The sequence below is a fragment of the Delphinapterus leucas genome, chromosome 18, assembly GCF_059928025.1.
Source record: "Delphinapterus leucas isolate spDelLeu-1000000601 "Yukka" chromosome 18, BTC_Dleu_Yukka2, whole genome shotgun sequence".
NCBI lineage: Eukaryota > Metazoa > Chordata > Mammalia > Artiodactyla > Monodontidae > Delphinapterus > Delphinapterus leucas.
This window is the reverse complement of record NC_143146.1, coordinates 65,636,547-65,660,405: the sequence shown is the minus strand read 5'-3', so window position 1 is coordinate 65,660,405 and position 23,859 is coordinate 65,636,547. Positions and strand designations below refer to the sequence as shown.

Below are 23,859 nucleotides of genomic sequence, written 5' to 3'. Positions count from 1 at the left end.
TAGCAATTCCTTCACATGAAGAAATATATACTCTCTTAAGCAGGTTTCTGTTTAGTTATCCCAAATGCTCCCATTTTATTCTCTTTGGAGGTTTATCTTAATCTCTGCATCGTTATTGTTGTGTTTAGAACATTTACATTCAATGTAATTATCAACATGGTAAAACGGGTAAATCTACCATCTTATTGTTTTCCATTGGTCACTTCTTTATTTCTTATTTCCTTTTTTCCTGCCTCCGTTGGGACTGATAGAATTTTTATGATTTTATTTATATCCATTACTGGTTTATTATTAAAATTATTTTATGTTTTAGTGGCTACTCTATTGTTTGCAATATACATCTTTTACTTATAGTCTACTTTCAAATAATACTGTATCATTCACTTCTATTGAAAGAGATTTAACAAGGTTACACTTCTACTCCCCACCTACTTAAAGTTCATTGTCCTAGTGATGTCACACATTCTGTTTCTGCATATGTTGAACCACAAGACATTTTTATTATTCTTGCTTTGAACAATTATCTTTTAAAGAGATTTAAAAAGTTAGACAAACTCTCTTGTATTTTTATCTACATAACCACCATTGCTAGCACGTTTTGTTCTTTTGTGTAGATCCAAATTTCATCCTGGTATCTGGCATTTTTTACTTCTGCCATAGAACTTCCTTTAGTATTTCTTATAATGCAGGACTGTTGGCCATGAAAGCTCTTTTGTTTAGCCGAGAAAAATCTTTATTTCATCTTCATTTTTGAAAGATATTTTTTATAGTTACAGAATTCCAGATTGACAGTTTTTTATTCCAGTACATTAAAGATGTCACTCTATTATTGCCTGGCTTGCAAACTGTTTGGCAAAATAATGGACTGTTTTTCTCATTTTTGTTCTGATGTGAATAATGTGCTTTTTTCCCTCTGATTTCTTTTAAGATTTTTTTCTTTATTAGTGGTTTTCAGCAATTTGATTTTTATGTACCTTGTTGAAATCGGTTTTTCTGTTTTTGTTTTTAATATTTCTTTTACTTAGGTTGGTTGAACTTCTTGAATTTCTGTACTTAAAATTTTCATCAGATTTGGAACATTTTTTAGCCATGATTTCTTCAAATACATTTTTGTACCCATAACCTTCTGGATATCACCCTTTCTCTAAAATATATTTGATACTTTCCCATAGGTCATTGCTGTTTCATTCATTTTTCTTCTGTGTTTCATTTTGGATAGTTTTTATTGCTAAATTTCCTGCAGTGTCTAATCAGTTAACCATTACTGGTAAGATTTTCATTTTAGATAGTGTCATTTTCACACAGATGTTCCATCTGGGTCTTTTTTATGTATTCCATGTCTCTTCTCATCATGTTCAATTTTCCTCTGTCTTCTTGTAGTTACAGAGGTAATTATAACCACTGTTTAAGATCATCATCTGCCAAATCGTCTTTCTCTGTCATTTTGGTCTGTTGTTTTTTTTTGGTTTTTTTTGGTCTGTTTTTAATGAGTGATTTTTCTCCAGCTTCTTTGAATGCCTGTTAGTTTTTTATTGGATGCTGAACCTTCGGGGTGCAGATTTTGTTGTACTCCTTTAAATAGTACAGGGTGATGTTATGACACGTAATTGCATTACTTGGAATCAGTCTGAATTTCTGAGGCTTGCTTTTAAGGCTTGTGGGTGTGGGTAAAGTACACCATCTAGCCTATAGTTAATTTAGAACTACTACTACTATTACTAAAGTAAGTTAGTAAGAAACCATAACCCTAACCCTAACCCTTTAGAAGATTCTAATTAATGGCCTGTGTATTAAGGTCTTTTCAGTTGCTGAGTAGAAACAAATTATTTCCAGTTCTTTGTGAGCACCGGCAGTTGTTACGCTTACTGTTTTTCAGTTATAACCCCCTCTGCATCTATCCTTAGCCTTGAGGAATTTCCTCTCATGCATATGCAAATGAAAACTCAGTGAAAGACCCTCTGAATATCTTACAGACTTTATCTTCAGCTCTCCCCTCTCTGATTGCTGCCCTGAAAATTCTATCCATCTTTGACTCCTTAAATTCTAATCTCGGGTCTCCTGAACACATTGAGACAACTGAGCTCTGCTTGAGTCTCTCTCCTGTGCTGTGGTCCATAAGCAGTAAGCTGTGGCATTCATAGAACTCACCTTGTTTGTCTTTCTAATATTTGAAGATAGTTGTCTCATATGTTTTATCTCGTTTTCTAGTCATGTAATGCAGGGGAGTAGACCTGGTTTCTGTTGTTCTATTATACTCAGAAGTTTTATTGGGTGGGCCAAAATGTTCATTCGGTTTTTTCCATAAGATGGCTCTAGTAGCACTTAGTTGTCTTTATCTTCATTCGAAACAATTTTGTTAGATTGTATGTGACAGCTGTCATATCAGCGTGCATTTAAAAAAAGACATCAAAATTGGTGAACTTTTGTGTAGCCATTTTAATATTAAAGATGGAAGAAAAAAAGCAACATTTTCGACATATCATGCTTTATTATTTCAAGAAAGGTAAAAACGCAACTGAAATGCACAAGAAGAATTGTGCAGTGTATAGAGAAGGTACTGTGACTGATCAAATGTGTCAAAAGTGGTTTGCGAAGTTTCATGCTGGAGGTTTCTCACTGGACGATGCGCCACGGTCGGGTAGACCAGTTGAAGTTGATAGTGATCAAATCGAAACAATAATTGAGAACAATCAACGTTATATCACGTGGGAGATAGCCGACATACTCAAAATATCCAAATCAAGCGTTGAAAATCATTTGCACCAGCTTGGTTATGTGAATCATTTTAATGTTTGGGTTCCACGTAAGTTAAGCGAAAAAAACCTTCTTGACCACATTTCCGCATGAGATTCTCTACTGAAACGTAATGAAAACATTCCGGTTTTAAAACAAATTGTGACGGGCGATGAAAAGTGGATACTGTACAACAATGTGGAGTAGAAGAGATAGTGGGCCAAGTGAAATGAACCCCCACCAACCACACCAGAGTCTGGTCTTCATCCAAAGAAGGTGATGTTGTGTATATGGTGGGATTGGAAGGGAGTCTTCTATTATGAGCTCCTTCTGGAAAACCAAACGATTAATTCCAAGTACTGCTCCTAATTAGACCACCTGAAAGTGGCACTTCACGAAAAGCATCCAGAATTAGTCAACAGAAAACACATAATCTTCCATCAGGATAACGCAAGACCGTATGTTTCTTTGATGACCAGGCAAAAACTGTTACAGCTTGGCTGGGAAGTTCTGATTCATCTGCCGTATTCACCAGACATTGCACCTTTGGTTTCCATTTATTTCGGTCTTTACAAAATTCTCTTAATGGAAAAAATTTCAATTCCCTGGAAGTACTGTAAAAGTATTGTAAAAAGTACTTGGAAAAGTTCTTTGCTCAAAAGATAAAAAGTTTTCAGAAGATGGAATTATGAAGTTGCCTGAGAAATGGCAGAAGGTAGTGGAACAAAAGGGTGAATACATTGTTCAATAAAGTTCTTGGTGAAAATGAAAAATGTGTCTTTTACTTAAAAAACTGAAGGCACTTTTTGGCCCACCCAATAGCTTACTCATTACAATTTCAACTTATTTTATTTCTATTTTTCATGCCCTTTAAAATTTCAGTTTAATTACTATAGTTTTATTTTCAGAATTTATCATTTTTCTTTTTCAAAATTTCCTCTTTCCATAATGCATCATTTTCTTTTAAGGTTAAAATGATAGTTTTGTTTAATCGAATTCTTCAAATTCTTGGGAGGCTAAGTTTGTTTATCCCTATTGCTATGCAGTCATTTTTCATGTTTTGTTTAATACCTTCATCAGTGTTTTCAAAGAGATCTTAGAAAGGCTGCATTGGAGATTATTGGCATTATGCTTTCTGAAACCAGAAATCCATTTTGGTAATTTTACCAGGTAATCAATTATGTTATTCCTTTACTAAAGACAATGTAAATTCACTCATTTATCACACAGTGTACCAATTATTGTACTCATGGGATTTTCATTTATAGAGGTGACTGAGTGATAACACAAAGAGGTTAATGCCATTAAAAAATTTTCAGGGCACACCAACCACGCAGGGCCTAATGGAAATCACCAGGTTTGGGTTAAGAGGCAGAAGTGCGGGGGAAAGCCTAGGTGAGAGCCTTTATTGGAATTTCTGCAGGAAAGGCAAGGCAGGGCCAGGTAAACAGCTTAGGTAGGGTTGGCTAGTTGGAATAATTCTGGTGCGCTTTGGGCTATAGGGGTGGTCTCTAGTTGCCTGACACCTGGGTTGCTTTCCCTAAATCATATCAATTATACCAAGGGTCATAAGCTCAAATGACTGCAGGGGATCAATAGAAAACATGAAAGTGTGATTAGGATGACAGGTATCTGTGCCAAATGTTAATACTCACTTAGCTGTACTATACAGACCAAGCCCCAAACTCTCCTGGGCCATTTGCTACCAGCTCACAACCTCTGCTTTCCCACCACAGCCATACAAGAAAGGTTAATATCAATGAGCAATTCCTCATCTCTAAGAAGTATATAGTCCTAGAAAAATCAGTAATGAGATTTCTAGCACAGGGTCTCTGATTCAGAATAAACATGTCACACAAAGTAATGGTGTGGGAACATATGAGGATATTCACATAATCTTTTATTCAAATGGCTTCTTTATTTAATAATATTTGATAAGAATCTTTAGTTAGCCTTTTCTAACCTCTGCTTTCAGCAGGAGCAGTGAATTGAATGAGTAGACTGTCCTTTGAGCAGATAAGCCTTAAAATAAGAACAAAGCAAGAATCAAAGTGTATAATCTACTGCATTAAGAACATTTATGACTGCAGTTAATGGAATGTAAAAACATTACTGCAATTAGGAAGCATTACCAATCTACAACATTTTTAAAGTAACATTAATTAATTCAACAAATACTGATTGAATAGCTGCTATATGCCAGATACTCTTCTAGGTGCTGGGACAGAAAAATTGAGTAAGAACTCCTTGAGAAGCTCATCAAATGAATTTACCATTCAACTATTTGTATTTTAAACAGTAACTACTAAAAATAAACTTGTATAGGGTCAAATTAGGTGAATTTCGTAAAGAAACATCAATAACTGTGTTTTGTCACTATCCTCTCACAAACGATGTGTGTGACCTTAGGCCTGTTCATAACCTCTTTTGTCCATTTTTTCTTTTTAAAAAAGATAATAGTACACATCCTGACTGCTTTGTATATTTTATTTTAGACATTGAATAAGACAGTGAATGTAAAACATTTCAAAGGAACAAAATGCTGTATAAATATGAGAGTATTATCAATGACTATTTCTTGATCTGTTTAGGCAAGAGAGTCATAAATAATTTTCAAATATATTTAAGATCAACAATATCAAATTAACATAATACTAATAATATTTAATAGTAATCAGCTGTGTGACATTGAAAAAATTTAGTGCCTTTGTGTCTTAACTTCCTTATTTGTAAAATAAGGATAACAATATTTCCTATCTCAAAGAATTGTTTGCCACTAGTTAATGATATGACTTAGATCCTTAACCTCTTGCAGTGATTAAAACCCAGTTTTTAATACCAGATATCTGAGTTCAATCTCCTTTCAGCCACTTACTTAAACTTGGGATAAGCTATTTAATTTCTCTGTACTACTTTCCCCTCCTGAAAATAGAATATTACTAGTACTGACCTCATAGAGCTACTGGAAGGATAAAAATGAGTAAATATGTATGTAGAAAAAACACAATCTTGTGGTTGGAATAGATCTGTGAGAGGTGACTTTAATTTCTCCAACAAGTATATTCCCATTAAACAAATAATTCACATAGTATTTAGAGAGAAAATTTAATTATGCAGCACTGGTAAATTCCTACTGCATACAATTTAAAGTGCTTTTTTGTAATAAAGGTATTTTATAATTTCTGTATTTAAAATATTGCAAGTTTTGTGATTCTCACATCTACAAGGCTTATAGTCAAACAATGACCTTTTTAGAAAACCCTTGTTCATTTTATTTTCCTTTCTTTTCTCATTAAGTTTCAGGAAATATTTGGGAAGGGTATGTAACCATCATAATCAGAGGCAGCACATTTTAAGCTGTATCGCCTCTAAGGCCATTGTCTAGCCTTGCTAGGCTCTAATCTTACCTATATTTCTTTGTTCTCGGGCGTACGAGGATGTAAACACTCCCTAACCTTATAATAGTTACCTTAGGATCGACACAGCATTTACATATTTTCACATACTTCTGTCTACCAGATCATTCTCCTCTTTGCATAAGGCTTCTTGTCATTGAATTATAACTTACAGCCAAGGTTTAAAGTCTATATTTTGTGACTCCACTTATACTAAATGCTTAACATAATACCCAGCACACAGTAAATCTTGATGAATTTTGAGCTATTATTATTATCATTGCCCCAATAATACCAAGACCTGCTAGAGGATTGCAGGGGAAAGAAAAATAACAGGAAAAAAATGACCAAATTAAACCTCTCTAAAAATATCCATTTATTATTAATTGGTCAGCCTACAATTTGTTTCATGTAATATAAAGTGCTTGGAGTAGAAGACCCTAAGTTTTATCCCAGTGTAAACCTTCCAGGATTAAAAACCATGACTATCAGGTGATCTTAGTCATAATTATAAATAAAGTCAAATTAGGGTGAAAAAGTTAGAAAGACAAAAAAAAAAAAAAAATGGCCTCCAGATCTGACGTGTTGGACTTCCCTGGTGGCGCAGTGGTTAAGAATCCGCCTGCCAATGCAGGGGGACACGGGTTCAAGCCCTGGTCTTGGAAGATCCCACATGCCGCGGAGCAACTAAGCCCATGCACCTCAACTACTGAGCCTGCGCTCTAGAGCCCGCGAGCCACAACTACTGAGCCCACGTGCCTAGAGCCCGTGCTCTGCAACAAGAGAAGCCACCACAATGAGAAGCCCGCACACCGCAACGAAGAGTAGCCCCTGCTCGCCACAACTAGAGAAAGCCCACGTGCAGCAACGAAGACCCAAAAAATAAAAAAAAATAATAAATCTGACATGTTTTCTATTTTATTTAAACGTGGCTACAAAAATAACTGGTAAGAAGAATTTTATGACTCTGTTAGCAAATTTCTTTTGTCCTTAAGTAAATTTAATTTCCCTCCAATTCCTTTCTAATAAAGAGAACTTTACATGCTTTTGCAAACAGAATATTGGCATGTTTCATTGACATTTAATGAGTTCTAATATGGGCACACTGTGCACATCTACAGTCATTTCTGCCTCTACATGATACTAATTGGGTCCCTTCCAAAACACATTAGTCCACTTATGCTGTTTGTTGTCTTAAAGTGTTACATTTGCCAATAGCCTCCTAAAATCCAGAGTTTGCTTCTCTTTACAGTCATTAAATATATTTCAACACTTTAACTTTTCAGTAAATAAGAAGGTCCTTCTTTTGTTAAAATATTTGCCAAATTTTGCTAAATGTCTTAGCAATGTTAAAAAAGAGTAAATATTGAGTATTAATGGATTCATTTACCATTTTTATGCATAAAATGAAACAAGCAGAAATTATGCTATGACTGAGGAGACACACTTATGGGGAGGAGAGTGAGAAGACGGAGGTGAAAAAGAATTCTAAACATTCAGGAACATATATTTGTCAGTGTCTTTTGGGAACACAATGTTTTTCCAGTGTACTTTTGTTATAATATATTAACATATTTTCTGAAGAGGCAGCTAAATGTGAACTGAAGTCACACTGCCTGAGGTTGAATCCTGTCTTCACTATTTTTACACATACAATAAAAATGCTGATCAAAATATGTTTGTCTTTTCAGGATTTTGCCCCATGTTTTTATATGTGAGCAGAAACAAAACTATAAATATCAAGATGCAAATATTGTTTAAAAACATATGACATGTATTCTTAGAAATAGAGACTGTATGTATGTACTCTAATTCTTCATTGCTGTTTGGCTAGCAGACACCAGGTAGACACAATCAGTAGTTTTCTCCCTACTGCTATTCTCAAAAATCTTAGTCATACCAACAAAGCCCATAGTTTCAGCTATTAATGCTATAACTGTTGATCCCCAAATCTATCAATCGACATTTGCCTCCATCCCTCTACATATATGGCAAGACCTACATTTTAAAAAATGAAGTAGACAATGAGTGTCATGAGAATATTGAGGGCTTACTTTCCCACTGTCAGAATCATCTCTCTCTGCCTGGGGAGATACCACCATAAAGTAGTCTGCTGCAAAATTATGGCAAAGTTGAAATTGGTTTTCAGCACTCCCACTACAGTTGCTTCCCTATTCCTCTCTTAGATATCTCTCCTTAAGAATCTAACATAATATAATAAATATTAACAATTTTTTTCTATTATATTAGTGCCTACGTGTTTCCCATTTTGTCTATTTATTGCAATGTTTCTTAAAGAGGGAATCACAGACATTGTAAGAGAATGTTTGTCTTCTAGACACAGATGCTTAGATTTGTAATAAAATTTAGAGGACGTACAGTCGTCTTCCCTCACTATATGAGAACCTGCGACTATTAGATCCTAGAGGGTTGGCACCTACCTACCTTACTCATCCCGGCATACCCAGCGTTTAGCTTTAGTGCCTGACACATAAAAAGGATTCAAATTTCTTATTAAGCTGAATAAATGTGACCGGTGACAGGCAACCTAGTTCCCTGGTTTAATCCTATTAGACCCACATAACAAACTATTGAAATCTGTTCATGGATTAATCTTCTCAACTGGACTCTTGCAAGCGCAGGGATGTTGTCTTTCTCTCACCCGCTTGATAAGTCCCTTAGCTGTTGAAATTTAAAATGTAAACGAAAAAAATACAAGAAATCTACAAGATATAACATGATTAGGTTGCTGGACAGGCATAAAATACTAATATTAAAGCTAGGTGAGGATTCCAACTTCTAGTGCATCAATCGAGCTTCTCCGCCCTCAGGTTGCCTCGGCAACTTGGGAGAGCGCCCGCCTCCAGCCCCGCCCACCGCCCCGCTCTTCGCCCGCCTCCCGGGACCCTTACTTCCGACCCAACCGGCAAGCTGGGACCTGGAGTCCTGCTGTCTCTGTCTGTGCCTGTCTGAAAATACAGAAGAAAATAACTGCAATTAGAAGAATATTCATTCCAAATGATCCTCAATTTTGTTTTAGAGATATACATGAAAAAGCAGTAGCTATCTGTAGCTTGTAGGCGCCGCCCAGCGTGAGCATCTGGGCCCGATTTTTCAGGCAGTGCCTTGGATACCAGCAACCTTGGAGGACCCCAGCTTGCCGCGGGAGACGTGGACCTGAGTGGGGCCAGACGCCGCAGAGGAAGTGAGGTTGGTGGACGGAGTTGGAGTGAGGTTTGTGTCCAGACCGGCTGCACCATGTAAGTGTTTGCTTTCCACCCGCCCCAGTCCCCCGTCCCGCTGCCCGACCTTAACTCTCCCGCTCTCTTCCACAGGTCGAAGGTTTCCTTTAAGATCACACTGACGTCGGACCCGCGGCTGCCGTACAAAGTGTGAGTAGCTCGGTCGCGGGGGGGTCGCTATGGGCTGGGCGATATGAGCCTTCCCCGCAGCTTCCACACCAGTAGTGTGTGTTCCTTTCCTCCCCTGAGCTTCCCACATCCCACTCGAACTAAGATATCCTATAAGTGTCAGCTTGCCCAGGCGCGGGGCTGTGCGGATATGCGTGCTGGGAACGTTGCTGGTGATTTGCGATCTCTCTTTGGGGGCTGATGGAGCGGGAGGACGTGTGGACGGGGCTCTGGTGATTTGCTGGCGTCCTTAAAACAGTCTCAATCTGCTCGTGATGAGAAAGGCCTTTCACCACTTTGACCAGCTGTTAGAGGAAGTAAGGGAAAGCATCCCAGTCCGGGTTCCGAAATTACTAGAACAGTCAGGCTCCTGATACTCGTTGAGTGTGACTCACTCGATAGTTGGGCTTCACAAAGTAGAGAGATTACCCCCTCTCTCATCTTTGATTTCGCCCTTTACATTGGATTGTTTTCATCAACGTGTAAGTTGGCTCTAGAAAAAAAGAATAAGAAGGCGAGAGGGAGAAAGATGAAGGAGTAGAGCAGCATCGGTATCTATAAGAGTGCCTGGAACGTGGTACCAGTTCACTCAGTATGTGTTGACTGAATGAATTTAGCAGCACACTTCTAGTTCAGTGTGTGTATAGTTGTATGTATGTGTAATTTGTGTATGGGTATGTGTATATAAAATAGACACAACACATGTATGGGTGTGTCAGGGTCATTATGTTATGTTTCCTATTCAAAGTAATGGTATCTAGTATTTGAGTACTAGTAAAAGCAGCTCTGAGATTTGTGGGAAAACATGCTTTAACTTTTTAAGGCCACTTTTCACTTGTCAGGCAGGTAAATACATACTTCGATAGAGAAATGTTCCTTGAGTTGCTAATAGTTGAATTCTAAGAAAGATGTGTCAGTCCTGGATTTATTCGGGGGAATGTCCAGGTTTTTATTGTTTGTTTTGTTTTTTTGTTTGTTGATAGATTCCCTGTTGGTATTGCTACTTGGTTATAGAAATGTTGAAATCAAACATTCTCTTTCATATACAGGATGCGTTAAAAAACACCTTTGGCTCTTTCAGTCTAATTCCAGTGTTTCCAGTCTTACTCCCCACCTCTTCCTCCTCACCCCACCCCTGGCTACTTACCACCACCATCACTTAATCAAAGTTTCAGCCATCCTGTTCCCAAATTGACAAGCAAGTCTTTGGATCCTCCCTGTCTGGCACACGTTCTCCTGTGTGCTTCTAATGTAGTTTTGTGACTACCACTTCCTGACAGCATCCTTTAATGATCAAAATTTCACCTCTGAGACAATTTCTGTGATGATCTAGGGAGTTCATTTCACCCTTCCCTAGTGTCCTACAGAAACTTTGTTTTTATTCTTTATAATAACACTTGTCAAGTTATGCCATGGTTCTGTTTATGTGAAATATTTATTTTAAAAACAAATTTTGCCAGTAATTTACTTTAAAAGTTCATTTTAATATGCAGGATAGTTCCTATTTTTTCAAAACACCAATGTAATGTAAGCATAAGTTTTACAAAATGATGTGACTGGCAAACACAAGAGCTTCAAATCTAGGTAAGGTTTCTGGAGTTGCAGTAACTCCCAGTCCCTCTGCAATTTTCTGCCAATTAGAACATGCACTAAAATATGTTTTTATTTTCTGTATTATTGGATTTTATTTGGACAGTCTCACCAATTTAACATGCAGATAGAAACTTATGTTAATGAATATCAGCATGGCATTTTATTACATGATACAAGGCCATTTTCAGTCTCTAGTCCAAAAGTGAATTGAAACCGCAAACTTTTAGAAGTTCTCCTCTAGAGTTTTAGGACAGTGAGTCTCAGGTTCTAAACTATAAATAGACTACAGAAATACTTGCAAAGTACTGTTCCCAGCTTTGTAAACTTTTACATTGCCAGTTTATTAGATATTTTTTAATCAGATGGCTATCCTTCAGAATTTTGTTTTTCTCTCTTTTTATTCCATATAAAAAAGGAAAGGGAAAAAATGACATCTATTTTCACTCTTTAGCATTATTTGGGGGGAGTGGACTAGGGCAGCTGAGAAATCTATTAACACTTTCCTTACTGAAAGTCGCTGTAATGTGCTGTGTCAGATACAATGATTCTTATATTCAGCAATAGATCTGTAGACTAAGTGAGGGGATGGTACATATACCTGAGGGTGTTATATAGTAGTAGTTGGTATTAAGTCGTTAGAGAACAATACAGTGGTGACATATAGAGAAGTTTCAAAGAGAAATGTTAGCTTTCCCTACTTTGAAAGAGGATTTGATCTTTAATCATTGTAATTTATTTTACATTAGGACTCTTATTAATCTTATTTAACTTATTTCTGTGTCTTTGAGTGCTTTCTTAAGGTATAATGTCAGTTATTTTTTAGTGTTTAAGTTGGAAAATTGATGCGGATTGACTGTGTATTGGCGCTCTTTAATATACTTGCCACTGCACAGGCCAGTTAACAAAATCACACATCACTCTCTGAAATGTTTGTATTGAGTGAGCCCATTTTCAAATGACATAAAGGTGGAAAATCACTTAACATCTCGCCAGAGTAAACATACTCCTTTTCATCAACTTGGACTACTGTTTCAGACTTGATGATTGAAAGTTCACAGAAAGCTTCGTGAAAAGACTTACGATCTGATGATGCTTCCCAGGTAGCCTCTTCTTCTAATGAAAATGATCACATTCTTGCATGGGATGAACTGGAGGCGGCAAAGTGTACTGAAGACTGAGGAGAGATTCAACTTTTTGAAATCCATCTCTAGAAACAAGAAGCAACCTACACGCTAGACCTGTTTGTATCAAAGTATGAAGCATGTACAAATCCACACCTATGTAGGTTATTCATTTTCAAGTGGAGCTGAGGGCACCATCTCAGCAATAAGGCTAATAATTGCTTTCTTTCTTGGTAGAGTTAATGAACATAGTGTGCAATCATAATAGCCAACCTCTGACTCAAAAGACAGCTTTGTCAGTAGCCGAAATAAGTAACAAAGGACCTAAAAAAAAAAAACTCAGCCTTTTAAAAGATTCTTTTTAATTCTTGCAGACTCAGTGTTCCTGAAAGTACACCTTTTACAGCAGTCTTAAAGTTTGCAGCAGAAGAAGTAAGTATAGAAATTGGAACAACCTGTAGAGAGTGCAGTTTAGTGATGTGTCTCAAAAATCTGCATGCATCTTGACCCACCACTGCCACATGGGTTCATTACTAGGTTTACGCTGTCAAAAGGTTAAGCCTCACTTATAGATAAAAGTAGAGTGAAAGTTGAGACTCACCGATAAAAGAATGACTTAAACAAATGGACACATCTATTTAATGTAACCATTGAAAATTATAAGGAGAATTTTTATTGAAATTGAAAAGATAGTGATGATATGTCAATTTTTTAAAAAAACATTATATCACTGTAATCTGTACGCCTGTGTTTTACTAGCTTTGATTCTAGAAGTACAATTTTATTATATATTTATCTTAGTTTTCAGATTTTCTCTATAAAGCATGTGGACTGTCAGTAAAATTTATTGTTTTTAAAAGTGTTTTTAAAGATATGTTTGGGTTTCTGTTTTTAAGAAATAAAATTTTTTCATCGGAATTTTTTATCAGAGGCATCTGTAAAGTAACTCTTTGGACTTGACAATTAGAAGAGAAACTTGGTCTGGTGGAAGTAACCTGAAAATGTGATTTAGGAGACTTAACATTCCTCTTTTAACTGTGTCATTAATTATCTGTTTGACGTGGGGCCAGCCCACGAATTTCTTCCTTAAATTTCTTAATGTGTAAAATGGGAATAGTTAATGCCTACCCTTCCTATCTGATTAAGTGATTTTGTGTAAAAATATAATAGCAGTTACTAAAATTTTGTGAAGTTAAAGGTGCAGTGCAGGTACAGAGTAACCCAACTCAGAATATTTTGTTCGAAATCTTACAAGTTTACAGTCACAGAAAAAAGTTCAGTAATTAAATAAATAAGAAACCAGCTTAATCCATAGTCCAGCCCTGTACTTAAGGAATTAATGGAAAATCAGCCAGCCCACTAGTGCTTCCGGCTCCTTATAAACTATTGTCAGGGACCACTGCCATAGTTCATCACTCATTCAGAGTTAAACTGAAAAGTGGTATTACTTGCTTTATTGTCAATTTTGATCTATCCTTCATGCAGAAAGAATAACTAAAAAGAGGTGGGGAACAAATCTGAACACAGCATCATTACTTTTTGCTACACAGATCACTTGGTTGAAATGCTCCTGGTTTGTGCCCTAGCAGGTTCCACAGATTCTAATTTGAGAAGTAGATCCCTTCAAGCTATAATTAATATTTATTATTAAATTTTGTAATTATTTTATAGTGTGTCCTTTTACAAGGCAAAGGCATTGTTGTGATCTGGGTCTTCTAGTAAAGCTTGTGAAAATCCTAACAGGTGTGCAACAGAAAATGAACAAACTTCACGCAACCACATGTATTGATTAAGGTTTTAGTGTACCTTTTAATTATAATGAATCACGAATGTTACACACTTAGAAAGGATATAGCTTTAAGGCAGCGGTGAGAAGGCCTTTCACAAGATGACATTGTAGACTCTTTGAGTAAGAACAAGATTTGACTTAAGAAACCAGAAGTCTGTGGATATAAATCCCTAGTAAAATTCTCTTAATAAAAAATAAAATAAAATCCCCCAGCATATGACTGGGAATTAATTTAACTAAAGAATGAGTTGTCAAAGCCTGAAAGAGCCTCTTAACATCCTAAATTATAAGACATATGGGATATGAGATAGAAATGAATGACAGCTGAGGAACATAAAGTGCACTTTGCATCTGGGAAAAAACTTGTTAGTACTGTAGACAGAAGTGGTAGTTGCTGTATGTACATCACTGGTAATGCTTCCCCAGATGTCAGTTTAACCATTGCTGCTACGTGCTGGAAAAGGAAGAAATTATGTCTGCAGTTGCTTTTGATTTTTAATGTCACAATATGTTACCACTAAGAAAACGCATAGCTTACCTTAAAATGGACATAACTAAGAATAACAAATAGAAACTTTGTCATATTCAAGTTTTAGACATCGGAAGTTGCCTATAATTAATTTAGGTGTTTGATAAAATTTTAATAAGTATTACAGCCTCTATAAAAAGTTTTGAAGTATTTTTAAATTTATTAAAGTACATTTTGAAGTTACTTTAAATTAGGTTTATTTAAAATTTTTAAAACTTTAAGAGGACACTTACACTTAAGAATGTGCTATATGAACAGTAAAATTATTTGTTTTTTAGGTACATAAGCCTGTAACAAGTAATTGTTCTTATGCATAGTTAAGTTCTTATTTTAAAACTTGGTTGTTCAATTCATAAATTAAAATAAGCTTTTAGTTGTTTTTCTCAACTATGATACGTGACTACTATAAATACCAAGAGCAGCATTTCCCAGAGAGAGTGTTTTCCCCAGACCACCAGAACCACCAAAAAAAAAAAAAAAAAACATTAAAAACTGGGATCAGTGGCCCAAAAGTATGGGAAACACATTATTGACTATTTTTTTGCCTGGAGTTAAATAAACTATATTAGCCTCATATTAAAGGATTTTGAAAAGACTAGTAGTTTAACTTAATGTTTTCCAAACTTATTTAATCACAAAACTCAACTAATATTTATAAAGTTAGTCCATGACATAGAAGTGCTTAATTAATATTTGTTGGAAGAATGAACTATGAGGACATGAACACACTTTGACAAATACTGGTCTCTGGAGCATTAAGAGGAGAATTCTACCTTTTAGCTACTAATAAGCTCCATACCACATTTCATTGATTCAGAAAGCTCTTCTTTTTACATCTCAGTGGAGTCTTCCTGTCATGCTTGGCCGTGTGGCAGTCACATAATTATCTAGCTGACATCACCTGCACCTACTTGTACTTAGAGGTATTTCCTGGTGGCATAATTGGACTGTTGCAATCCCATGAGGTTTAAGTCAGCAAATCATTTAAGGAGAGCTTGAGGAAGGAATATGAGCCTTGGTTGGCCTCCCATTAAACACAAGAGAGCATTTGTTTGAACTTACTATTTCCACAAAGAAATTTGAGGAATATTCTGAGCAGTTGCTTTGCTTTTATTTTTGCTTATGCCTGAGCATTATATATGACAAAAGTAAATCATATCTAAGTCTGAAAGAGTAAACATTGGGTCATAGATTCATTGACAGTGTTTTTCTTTTTTTGTAGTGCATAAAAAAGATGCATTTTACAATGTATGGTGTCCTAGATACAATGAAATGCAGTATTTAGAGAACAGTGTTGTCCTTTAAAGATAAAGCAAGTTATAGTATTCTTTGATGACGTTACTTATCCTAAAAGATAAACTACATTTTAGAATTATAGAGTTGATTATATGTACCCCATCCTTGCTAACCATCTTTCATAGTTAATGTTATATATATATATGTATTTTTTATCTTTTACTCCCTTTTAGTTTAAAGTTCCTGCAGCAACAAGTGCAATTATTACCAATGGTAAGAATCCATTTTAAAACTATGTATTAACTTTGAGTTACAGAAATTGTTTAAAAGAAACCAAATTAGTTAAAATTGACTTAAATATAAAAGGCTAAAACTTATATCAAGGTAAATGATATACTTGATTGTAAACACTAAGTCAAGGTTATTGTTCATAATTGTCTCTTTTCATTTTTTTGTGCTTTTGTTATATAGTACAGCACTTGATAATATTTTGTGTCCTTATAACTTCATGACAAATTATTATTAAAAATAACTTGTCATTTTATTTAAAAAGGGGTTTTGGGGTTTTTTTTTTAATAAGTTATATTGGTAAATGCTTTTAGAATATAGGAAGCTAAGCAGGAATGTACCTTTGCTATACCTTGTTATTGCTTTCCTGATAGAAAACAATTTCTTATAGACTGCAATAATGAGGATTTTATCCACTTAGATATATACATTAAATTCTGAATATCTTAGGATACTACTAATAATTAAGTTTAATGGAAATAGCCCTATGAGAAAATACTGAAACAAGATGAGGAATAAAGATTGCAGGGAATGCTTATTATCTTTCAAGAATACAAAGTAATATTCACAGGTACTGGTGAGTGGTTCGGGATTAGTTAAGATAGACTAAAGGAAGGTAGGTTTTTTTTTTTAATGTTTTATTTATTTTATTTATTTATTTTTGGCTGCGTTGGGTCTTCGCTGCTGCGCGCGGGCTTTCTCTAGTTGCAGTGAGCGGGGGCTACTCTTCATTGTGGTGCGCGGGCTTCTCATTGTGGTGGCTTTTCTTGTTGCGGAGCACGGGCTCTAGGCGCATGGGCTTCAGCAGTTGTGGCTCGCAGGCTCAGTAGTTGTGTCGCATGGGCTTAGTTGCTCCGTGGCATGTGGGATCTCCCTGGACCAGGGCTCGAACCTGTGTCCCCTGCGTTGGCAGGCAGATTCTTAACCACTGCACCGCCAGGGAAGCCCAAGAAGGTGGCTTTAATGTGCAATAATTAGTATGATTTAGTTTAGATATGACGGAATTTCTCATTCTGAAACATTCTGCATGCTGTCACATTGAAATGTGTCTGTATTTAGATGAGAGCTATCTTACTTTTCTAGAAAGTTCTAAATTCACAAATGAATAGCTATTGGGAAAGTGCCTTGTAAACTTTTATCAAGTGTCAGTGGAATTTACATCACTACGTGGGCTCTTCAGCCTTAGGATTTGATGCCTCAGAGCAATATTAAATGATTAATGACATACCTAAGGTGTTTTGGCTTTATTTTTCACTGGATGTGGCAAAATAGTATAAAAAACTATCTTCTTTGTAAAACTTACCAGGATCATTGTGTTGACAGATGTTCTTGTCTAATCCAGCAATACGTGTGAGTACATAATAGTGAGAGATTTCAACAGATAACTCACCTGACAGACTGTCATTCGTGTTCTCAGTATAACTTTGGCTTATGCCTGTGTACACAGCAGCACTTTTTTGGCACAGTTCTTGTTACTATTAAAGCCTTTTAGCTTTAGAAATAACTTAGATGATTTTACGACTTATTTTCTAGATGGAATAGGAATAAATCCTGCACAGACTGCTGGTGAGTATCTATCTGAAATCCATGGAGGTGTGGTGAGGCTATATTTATCAATTGATACTGAATATTTAATTCATTCTAATTAGACTTGATAGGATTTAACCAAGGTAATAGTTGATTTTTAGGGATTGTATAGCAGTCTTTACCTATGTGTGTAAGTACTTTGTTTCTTTCTATGTATCAGTTATGTATGCTTTTGGCTACAAGAAAGAGAAAACCTGACCAATAAGCTTTAAAGGTATTTAATACATGTAACGAGAAGTCTGAAGATTGTGCTCTTGTGGGAATAATGATTTTGAGCTACGTCATAAGGTAGTTGTGAGGTAGCACATGTAAAGTGCTTAAAAGTTTGCATTATTTATAGTAAGCATTCAATAAGTGCTGGCTATTTTAAAGAAGTACAGTCATTTAAATTTCATGGGGCCTGGTCTACACTCAGAGTTTCAAGCTGTTACCATTATACAGTGCTAAGTATTGATGTCCTAACAAGCAGGAAGGGTAAAAGTAAACATCTTAACAGACAGTTGCATATTTGTGTTAGATGTACCTTCCTTAGCTTATAGTCTAATTATAATATTTTGAAATTAAGCATGATTTAATATCATGTAACCTCAATCTTGAGAAGTAGTTATTTTTAAACTATTAATATTCTAAAGTACTTCTACAAAATTATATTGTCCTCCTAGGTCCTGGGCTTGAAATTTAGCCATACAGCAAATGAAGAGGAATTTTAAATAATTTCTTTTTACATAAATCAGTTGTTTTAAGTGTATAATTTTATTAAATTAAAAAGCCTGTTTTTTGAGAATCATGAGGCACTTTGTTGTATAGATGCCTTTAAACTTAGGTTTAAAGGTTTTGCTTTTCCTACTCTAGAAATGCTTGGTAGTTATATTAATTTGAATTATTGCTTACTCTAACATGTTGCCTGTTGTATTACCCTATAAAATTGAATTGTGGGAATCACGAGGTGTGAAGAAAATCTCAGCAGGCAACGCAGACCCAAAGTAGGTCAGGGTTTCTAAACTTCTGTCACTTTGGGTAGATTTAGATGTATTATTTTTCCTGCCCCTCAGTATTTTATTGTATATTAAAGTGAGTATTGATGGTTAAATTACCTTATGTTTTATTTGATGATTGGTTTTGGTAGTAGTTCTTTGGGTAGTGTTCTTATTTAAAATTTTCAAACATTAGTTGGGTTGTGAAGATGTGAGAGGGGTAGGCACAAGACTTAAGCCTGGACTCGGGTTCTAATGATCTTTGAGCTTTGTACCTACTTGACACTCCTTTGTTTCTTTTACGTAGTAATTGTTGAAATGTTAAGATAGTGTGTCATTTTTTAAATACCTAACTTTTTGTTTTGTTTGTTCGTATAGGAAATGTTTTTCTAAAGCACGGTTCAGAACTGCGAATAATTCCTAGAGATCGTGTTGGAAGTTGTTAGTATCTGCTGCTTGGAACATAAAATCCCCTTCCAGAATAAATATTGTTATTGTTATTGTTGTAAAATTGGAATCAGGCATTTGAAATCCTATGAAGACACCAATAGTTGATGAAGTAATGAAAGGTGGCTGTCTGTCCCTTCTAGTTATTCACATTCTTCACGTGAAGAGGGGACACTTCTCTGTTGAGGGTGTCATCACCACAGAAGATCACGTTACTACCTCACAGCACACACAGGTAGTTCATTGTGGGTAAATGGATTATCCAACTGTGTCTTATAACTGGAGGATGCTTCTGATCATTCTTTCTGAGAACATTTGGAAAATTAAAATTTACTGAATCTTCCTATTTGTCTTTGAGTTAATAATGTAAAAAGATTATCAATCCATACGTGGCAATTTGCTTCATAGCATCTGACCTGGAGACACAAAAATAGTTGAATTTTTCATTAATATCGTTTATAATAAAGGATCACATCAATGAATAACTATCTTTTTATCATTTAGCTTGCTTTGAAGTTTTCAGACTTCTTGAGTTCTTATAAATTTTAATTTAAAAATCAAAGAGCCAAAACTTGAATTTTCGATCTAGCCCCTTACGTGTGACATTGGTATCCCACGCCAAAGGGTTTAATTGAGACTAAAGTAGAAGCATCAGTTGCTGAATTATGCATTCCTTTATTGATCTCTTTTTTAAAAAAAACCTTTAAAACAGGAATCCTCAAGAAACCATCTTTTTGAGGATAATATATCTAAATAGTGTTCAGGGAGAAAGCATTGTCGTAAAGAGGATCTGACGTTCACAACAGAGCTCAAGGAAATGCTAATTGAAATGCTCACTAATTCTACTTACTGAAGACCCAACATTTAAGGAAGTGTTAAGATTAGTTACTGGAGTGAATAAGAAGCTAGGAAAGGAAGCTGGGGAAGCCCAGATGACCAGGCTTCTAGTAAGAAGGAAAGAAACAAAAATGAAGGGGAGCAGAAAGGTGTAACGAGTGTCACAGAAAAGGCCAAACTGGATGGACAAAACCACAGAGGCTATGTTGGGAAGAACTGAAAGGAAAATAAAATACTTGACATTGTTATAAGGAGCAGAAGGCAATCAGAGAAAGCAAAGCATAGGCCTTGTCAACATACAGATTTCAAAATTCCCCGTAGAGCATCTAAAGAATGATATGCATAAGGGAAGATTTTGTTTGCCCTTAGGACATCAATATCTATGCACATCTTGAAAGGTGAAAGGAAGGCTCGTGGTGATTGAGAACCAGTGCTTGACTTGCTGTATTCTAGATGGTAAGCTCTGGAGGCAGGCCTGGTGTCTGTCTTGCTCTTTCTAGGCCTGGAAATGTAGGCCTTCAATGAATATGTGTAGAATTATTAATGAATAAAGTATTTCTAAGATCAATTTTTATCCAAGTGTGCATAGGCTCTAGGTTCATTGGGGAAAAAAACAATGCAACAGAATCAGTATCCGAAGAGTAATATTGGTTAAGTTTAAGGAAGTAACTAGGTATTGTTCATATGTTTGGCAAATGAACAGCAGGATTCTGAATTGTAAAGGGAAAAAAAATTGTGCTGAGGTAGTATGTTGCTAATGTTTGGGGAATTTTTTATTTTTATAAACAAAGTCTGACGCTTAAAGACTCCTAGTCTTTAACGACATTAAGCCTCAGTTAACCAGAAATGTATGAATACCCAGTTTTCTGCATTTTTTGTTTTATTTAGATTTCGCCCATTCTGTTTCTAGCACAAAATTCTGCCTAATTTGTTACATTAATAAGTTTTATGATGTCTTCTACCATAATTTGTTTAATATTTTTGTTCTTTGTTTGGAAAATTGTATTGCAGTAAGGTCTTAAAAATATTTTCTTAAAGAACTAGGCGTTTTGTTATTAAATAAATGTGATCTGTAACTTCTTTGTGCAGAATGTTTTGAAGTGTTGTATTTAGTTTAAATGCTTTATTGGTACTCTTGTGAAAATACATTTTCTTATACCATAAACCATATTGTCTACTCTTATTATTAGTGTTCAATTAGCACACCTGTTGAGCCAGTATATAACAAATGTAGCCAAAAAGAAAACAAAAAAAGGGCAAAAATGATTAATGGCTATAGGTCTTAGAAATGAATGTATATTTCCAAATACCAGTCCATTTGGGAAAAAATTCAAGTTACAGTGTCTATAGTAAGTGTTTAGGTTGGTGGGTCCTAAATAAACCTGGGGTAATTATCAGAATCACCTCGGAAATTATAAATATAGATTTCTGGAAGCCACCCCTAAAGTTCTTACTCATTAAATCTGGAATGATGTATAAGAATTTCTGTTTATAAAAGCAGTCCTGATGATTTCTGTTTTGTAGCTCAGTTTGAGAATTAATGATAACTTTTCACTTTGTAGATGAATAAAACGCAGTGTAAGGGGTCAGAGTAACTAGAATATGTTCTAGAATCTTGGGAAGTGTACATCCCACTGCTTGTTCCTCCAGTAGCTAAGTGCAGAGATGCTATAACAGTCTGTCTCACTCACCGGTAGTAAAGCCTCCTTTTAAAGTGTTCCACGTCCAGTAGTTTTTTGGATATTTTATTTCTTAAGATTAGTTATTCGAAAGAAAAGCCAGTGGGAAGAAAACTCAGTCCAATTTAAGCTCTCTGGTCCCCAAATTAAGACATTAAAAATACCCACCATGTCTTTACTCAAAGACCTAGAAATATTTGTAACTTGAAAGCATTTATGTACTCTAATGGAGCACTTATAAATTAACTGACCAAATATTAGTGTTCCCAAGGCTATTTATAAACGGCATATTACATATGTAAGTCATATATATGTGTATGTATACATATATCTATTTTATGTATTTACCTATGGAATTAGTGGGTATATATATATATATATATATACACATATATAATTTACATATGTAGCTCATCTAAAAGAAATGTATTGCACAAATATGTTGAATATGAATACACAGTTTCAATATGTATTGAACATCAAATATTTTGATATTTACTTTCACGTCTCATTCTTCACAACAATGCCAAATTATTCCCATTTCACTGAAGAAGAAAGAGGCTTAAAGAGGTTGAGATTTAAAATTTGACTCCTTGTTTGACTTTGGAACTCTCCATACCATACTGGGAGAATTTTTCAGTATCTTTTTCACAGTATACTAGATCTATATTGAATTATAAATTTAAAAATATAAGAGAAATGTGTCAGGCCTAAATTCTCATTTCAGAGTACCAAGTATGTGTGTAATCATGAATGGCATTACTTACTAATGGTGTAAATGTGGTATGATTGTAGGACATTAAGTAAAAACCAATCAAATAAAGGTAATTATGAGTCTGGTGTGACTCCACAGGGTGGCTTGGTGGGAGTGGGACTATGGCTCCGCGTTCATCAGCCCCATCAGACAATTTATGTTTTTGAACCTTGTGTGTCTTGCAGACGCAGCTACAAGATTAGCTCCCCAGTAACCTGCTCTTCCCACCAGACTCGCCTATAAGCCCCTCCAATACAGAAATTCTGGAAGTACCCTCTCATAGTGCCGGGGATGGCTAAATCACTATTTAAACCAGGCTGTTTAATTAAACCATTAATTGAAATAAACATTCTCAAAGAGCTCAATCTGTCCAAACTATTAGCCACATCTAACTACCTAAGCCAGGCATTTGAAACTCATTAGATTCTCGCCTTTATCTTGCCTTAGCAAACCAATCATAAAATTCGATTGATTCTGTTTACAGAATATAATCTCATAGCCATCTCCATGATCTAAAGCCCTCAGTTTCTCGTATATGCTATTATAAAAGCCTCTAGTCTCCATTTCCTTTTCCACACTTTCGTTGTAATGAGCTTTGTGACATGGAAATATGATCGTGTAGTTCCACTAATCAAAATCCCACTGAACAAAAATGTATACTTCTCATGACATCTGTGGCCCTTGAACTGGTCCTTGAACTGTTCAGAGTCATCTGTTATTGCTACTCTCTTTCGTACAGTTTCCTTCTCCAATTCACACTGCAGCTACACTGAACTACAAATAGTATTTAGTATCTGATGTGCCATATTATGCCTCCATGCCTTTGCTTTCTCCATTTGCCTGCAAAGCCTCAGACTCATTCTTCAAGTTTAGAAGCCATGGAGCCTTTGCTCACTCCTCCCAAGTAGAGTTAGGAGTTTAGCTCTCTAAGTACCCATTGCATTTTGTACATTCCTCCATTACAACAATTATTAAATACAGAATTATATTTGTCTCTGATTTAAACTATAAATTTTATAAAAGCATAAGGTCATGACTGAAACTGGATTTCCAAAATTGCCTTGCACATAGCAGGTGCCCAGTAAGGACTTTATAATCAAAAGACTATTTAGGGCTTCCCTGGTGGCACAGTGGTTGGGAGACCGCCTGCCGACGCGGGGGACACGGGTTCGTGCCCCGGTCCGGGAAGATCCCACATGCCGCGGAGCGGCTGGGCCCGTGAGCCATGGCCACTGAGCCTGCGCGTCCGGAGCCTGTGCTCCGCAACGGGAGAGGCCACAACAGTGAGAGGCCCGTGTACCACAAAAAAAAAAAAGATTATGTAAAAGAATGAAAACTTTGAAAATTTCAACAGTGTCTCCTACCTGATAACTTCTTTAGTCAGAATATTTAATTAACCAATATACCCATATTTCCTCACCACTTCTTGTAGCAGGGATTTACCCTGTCTCAGAAACGAATTAATCATTCTTTTAAAAGTGTGAAGC

At 35.8% G+C, this 23,859-nt stretch overlaps 1 protein-coding gene across 1 annotated transcript; it reads left to right on the top strand.

The window, feature by feature from the left end:
* The first annotated feature begins 156 nt into the window (after positions 1 to 156).
* Positions 157 to 21,104, top strand: UFM1 (ubiquitin fold modifier 1). Its single transcript, XM_089899291.1, is given in 9 exon segments — positions 157 to 168; positions 8,932 to 9,054; positions 9,209 to 9,238; positions 9,240 to 9,388; positions 9,464 to 9,520; positions 12,627 to 12,684; positions 16,040 to 16,079; positions 17,628 to 17,660; positions 19,246 to 21,104. Coding segments are annotated over 9 exon segments (612 nt in total). The 3' UTR covers positions 19,356 to 21,104.
* Positions 21,105 to 23,859: the final 2,755 nt, after the last annotated feature.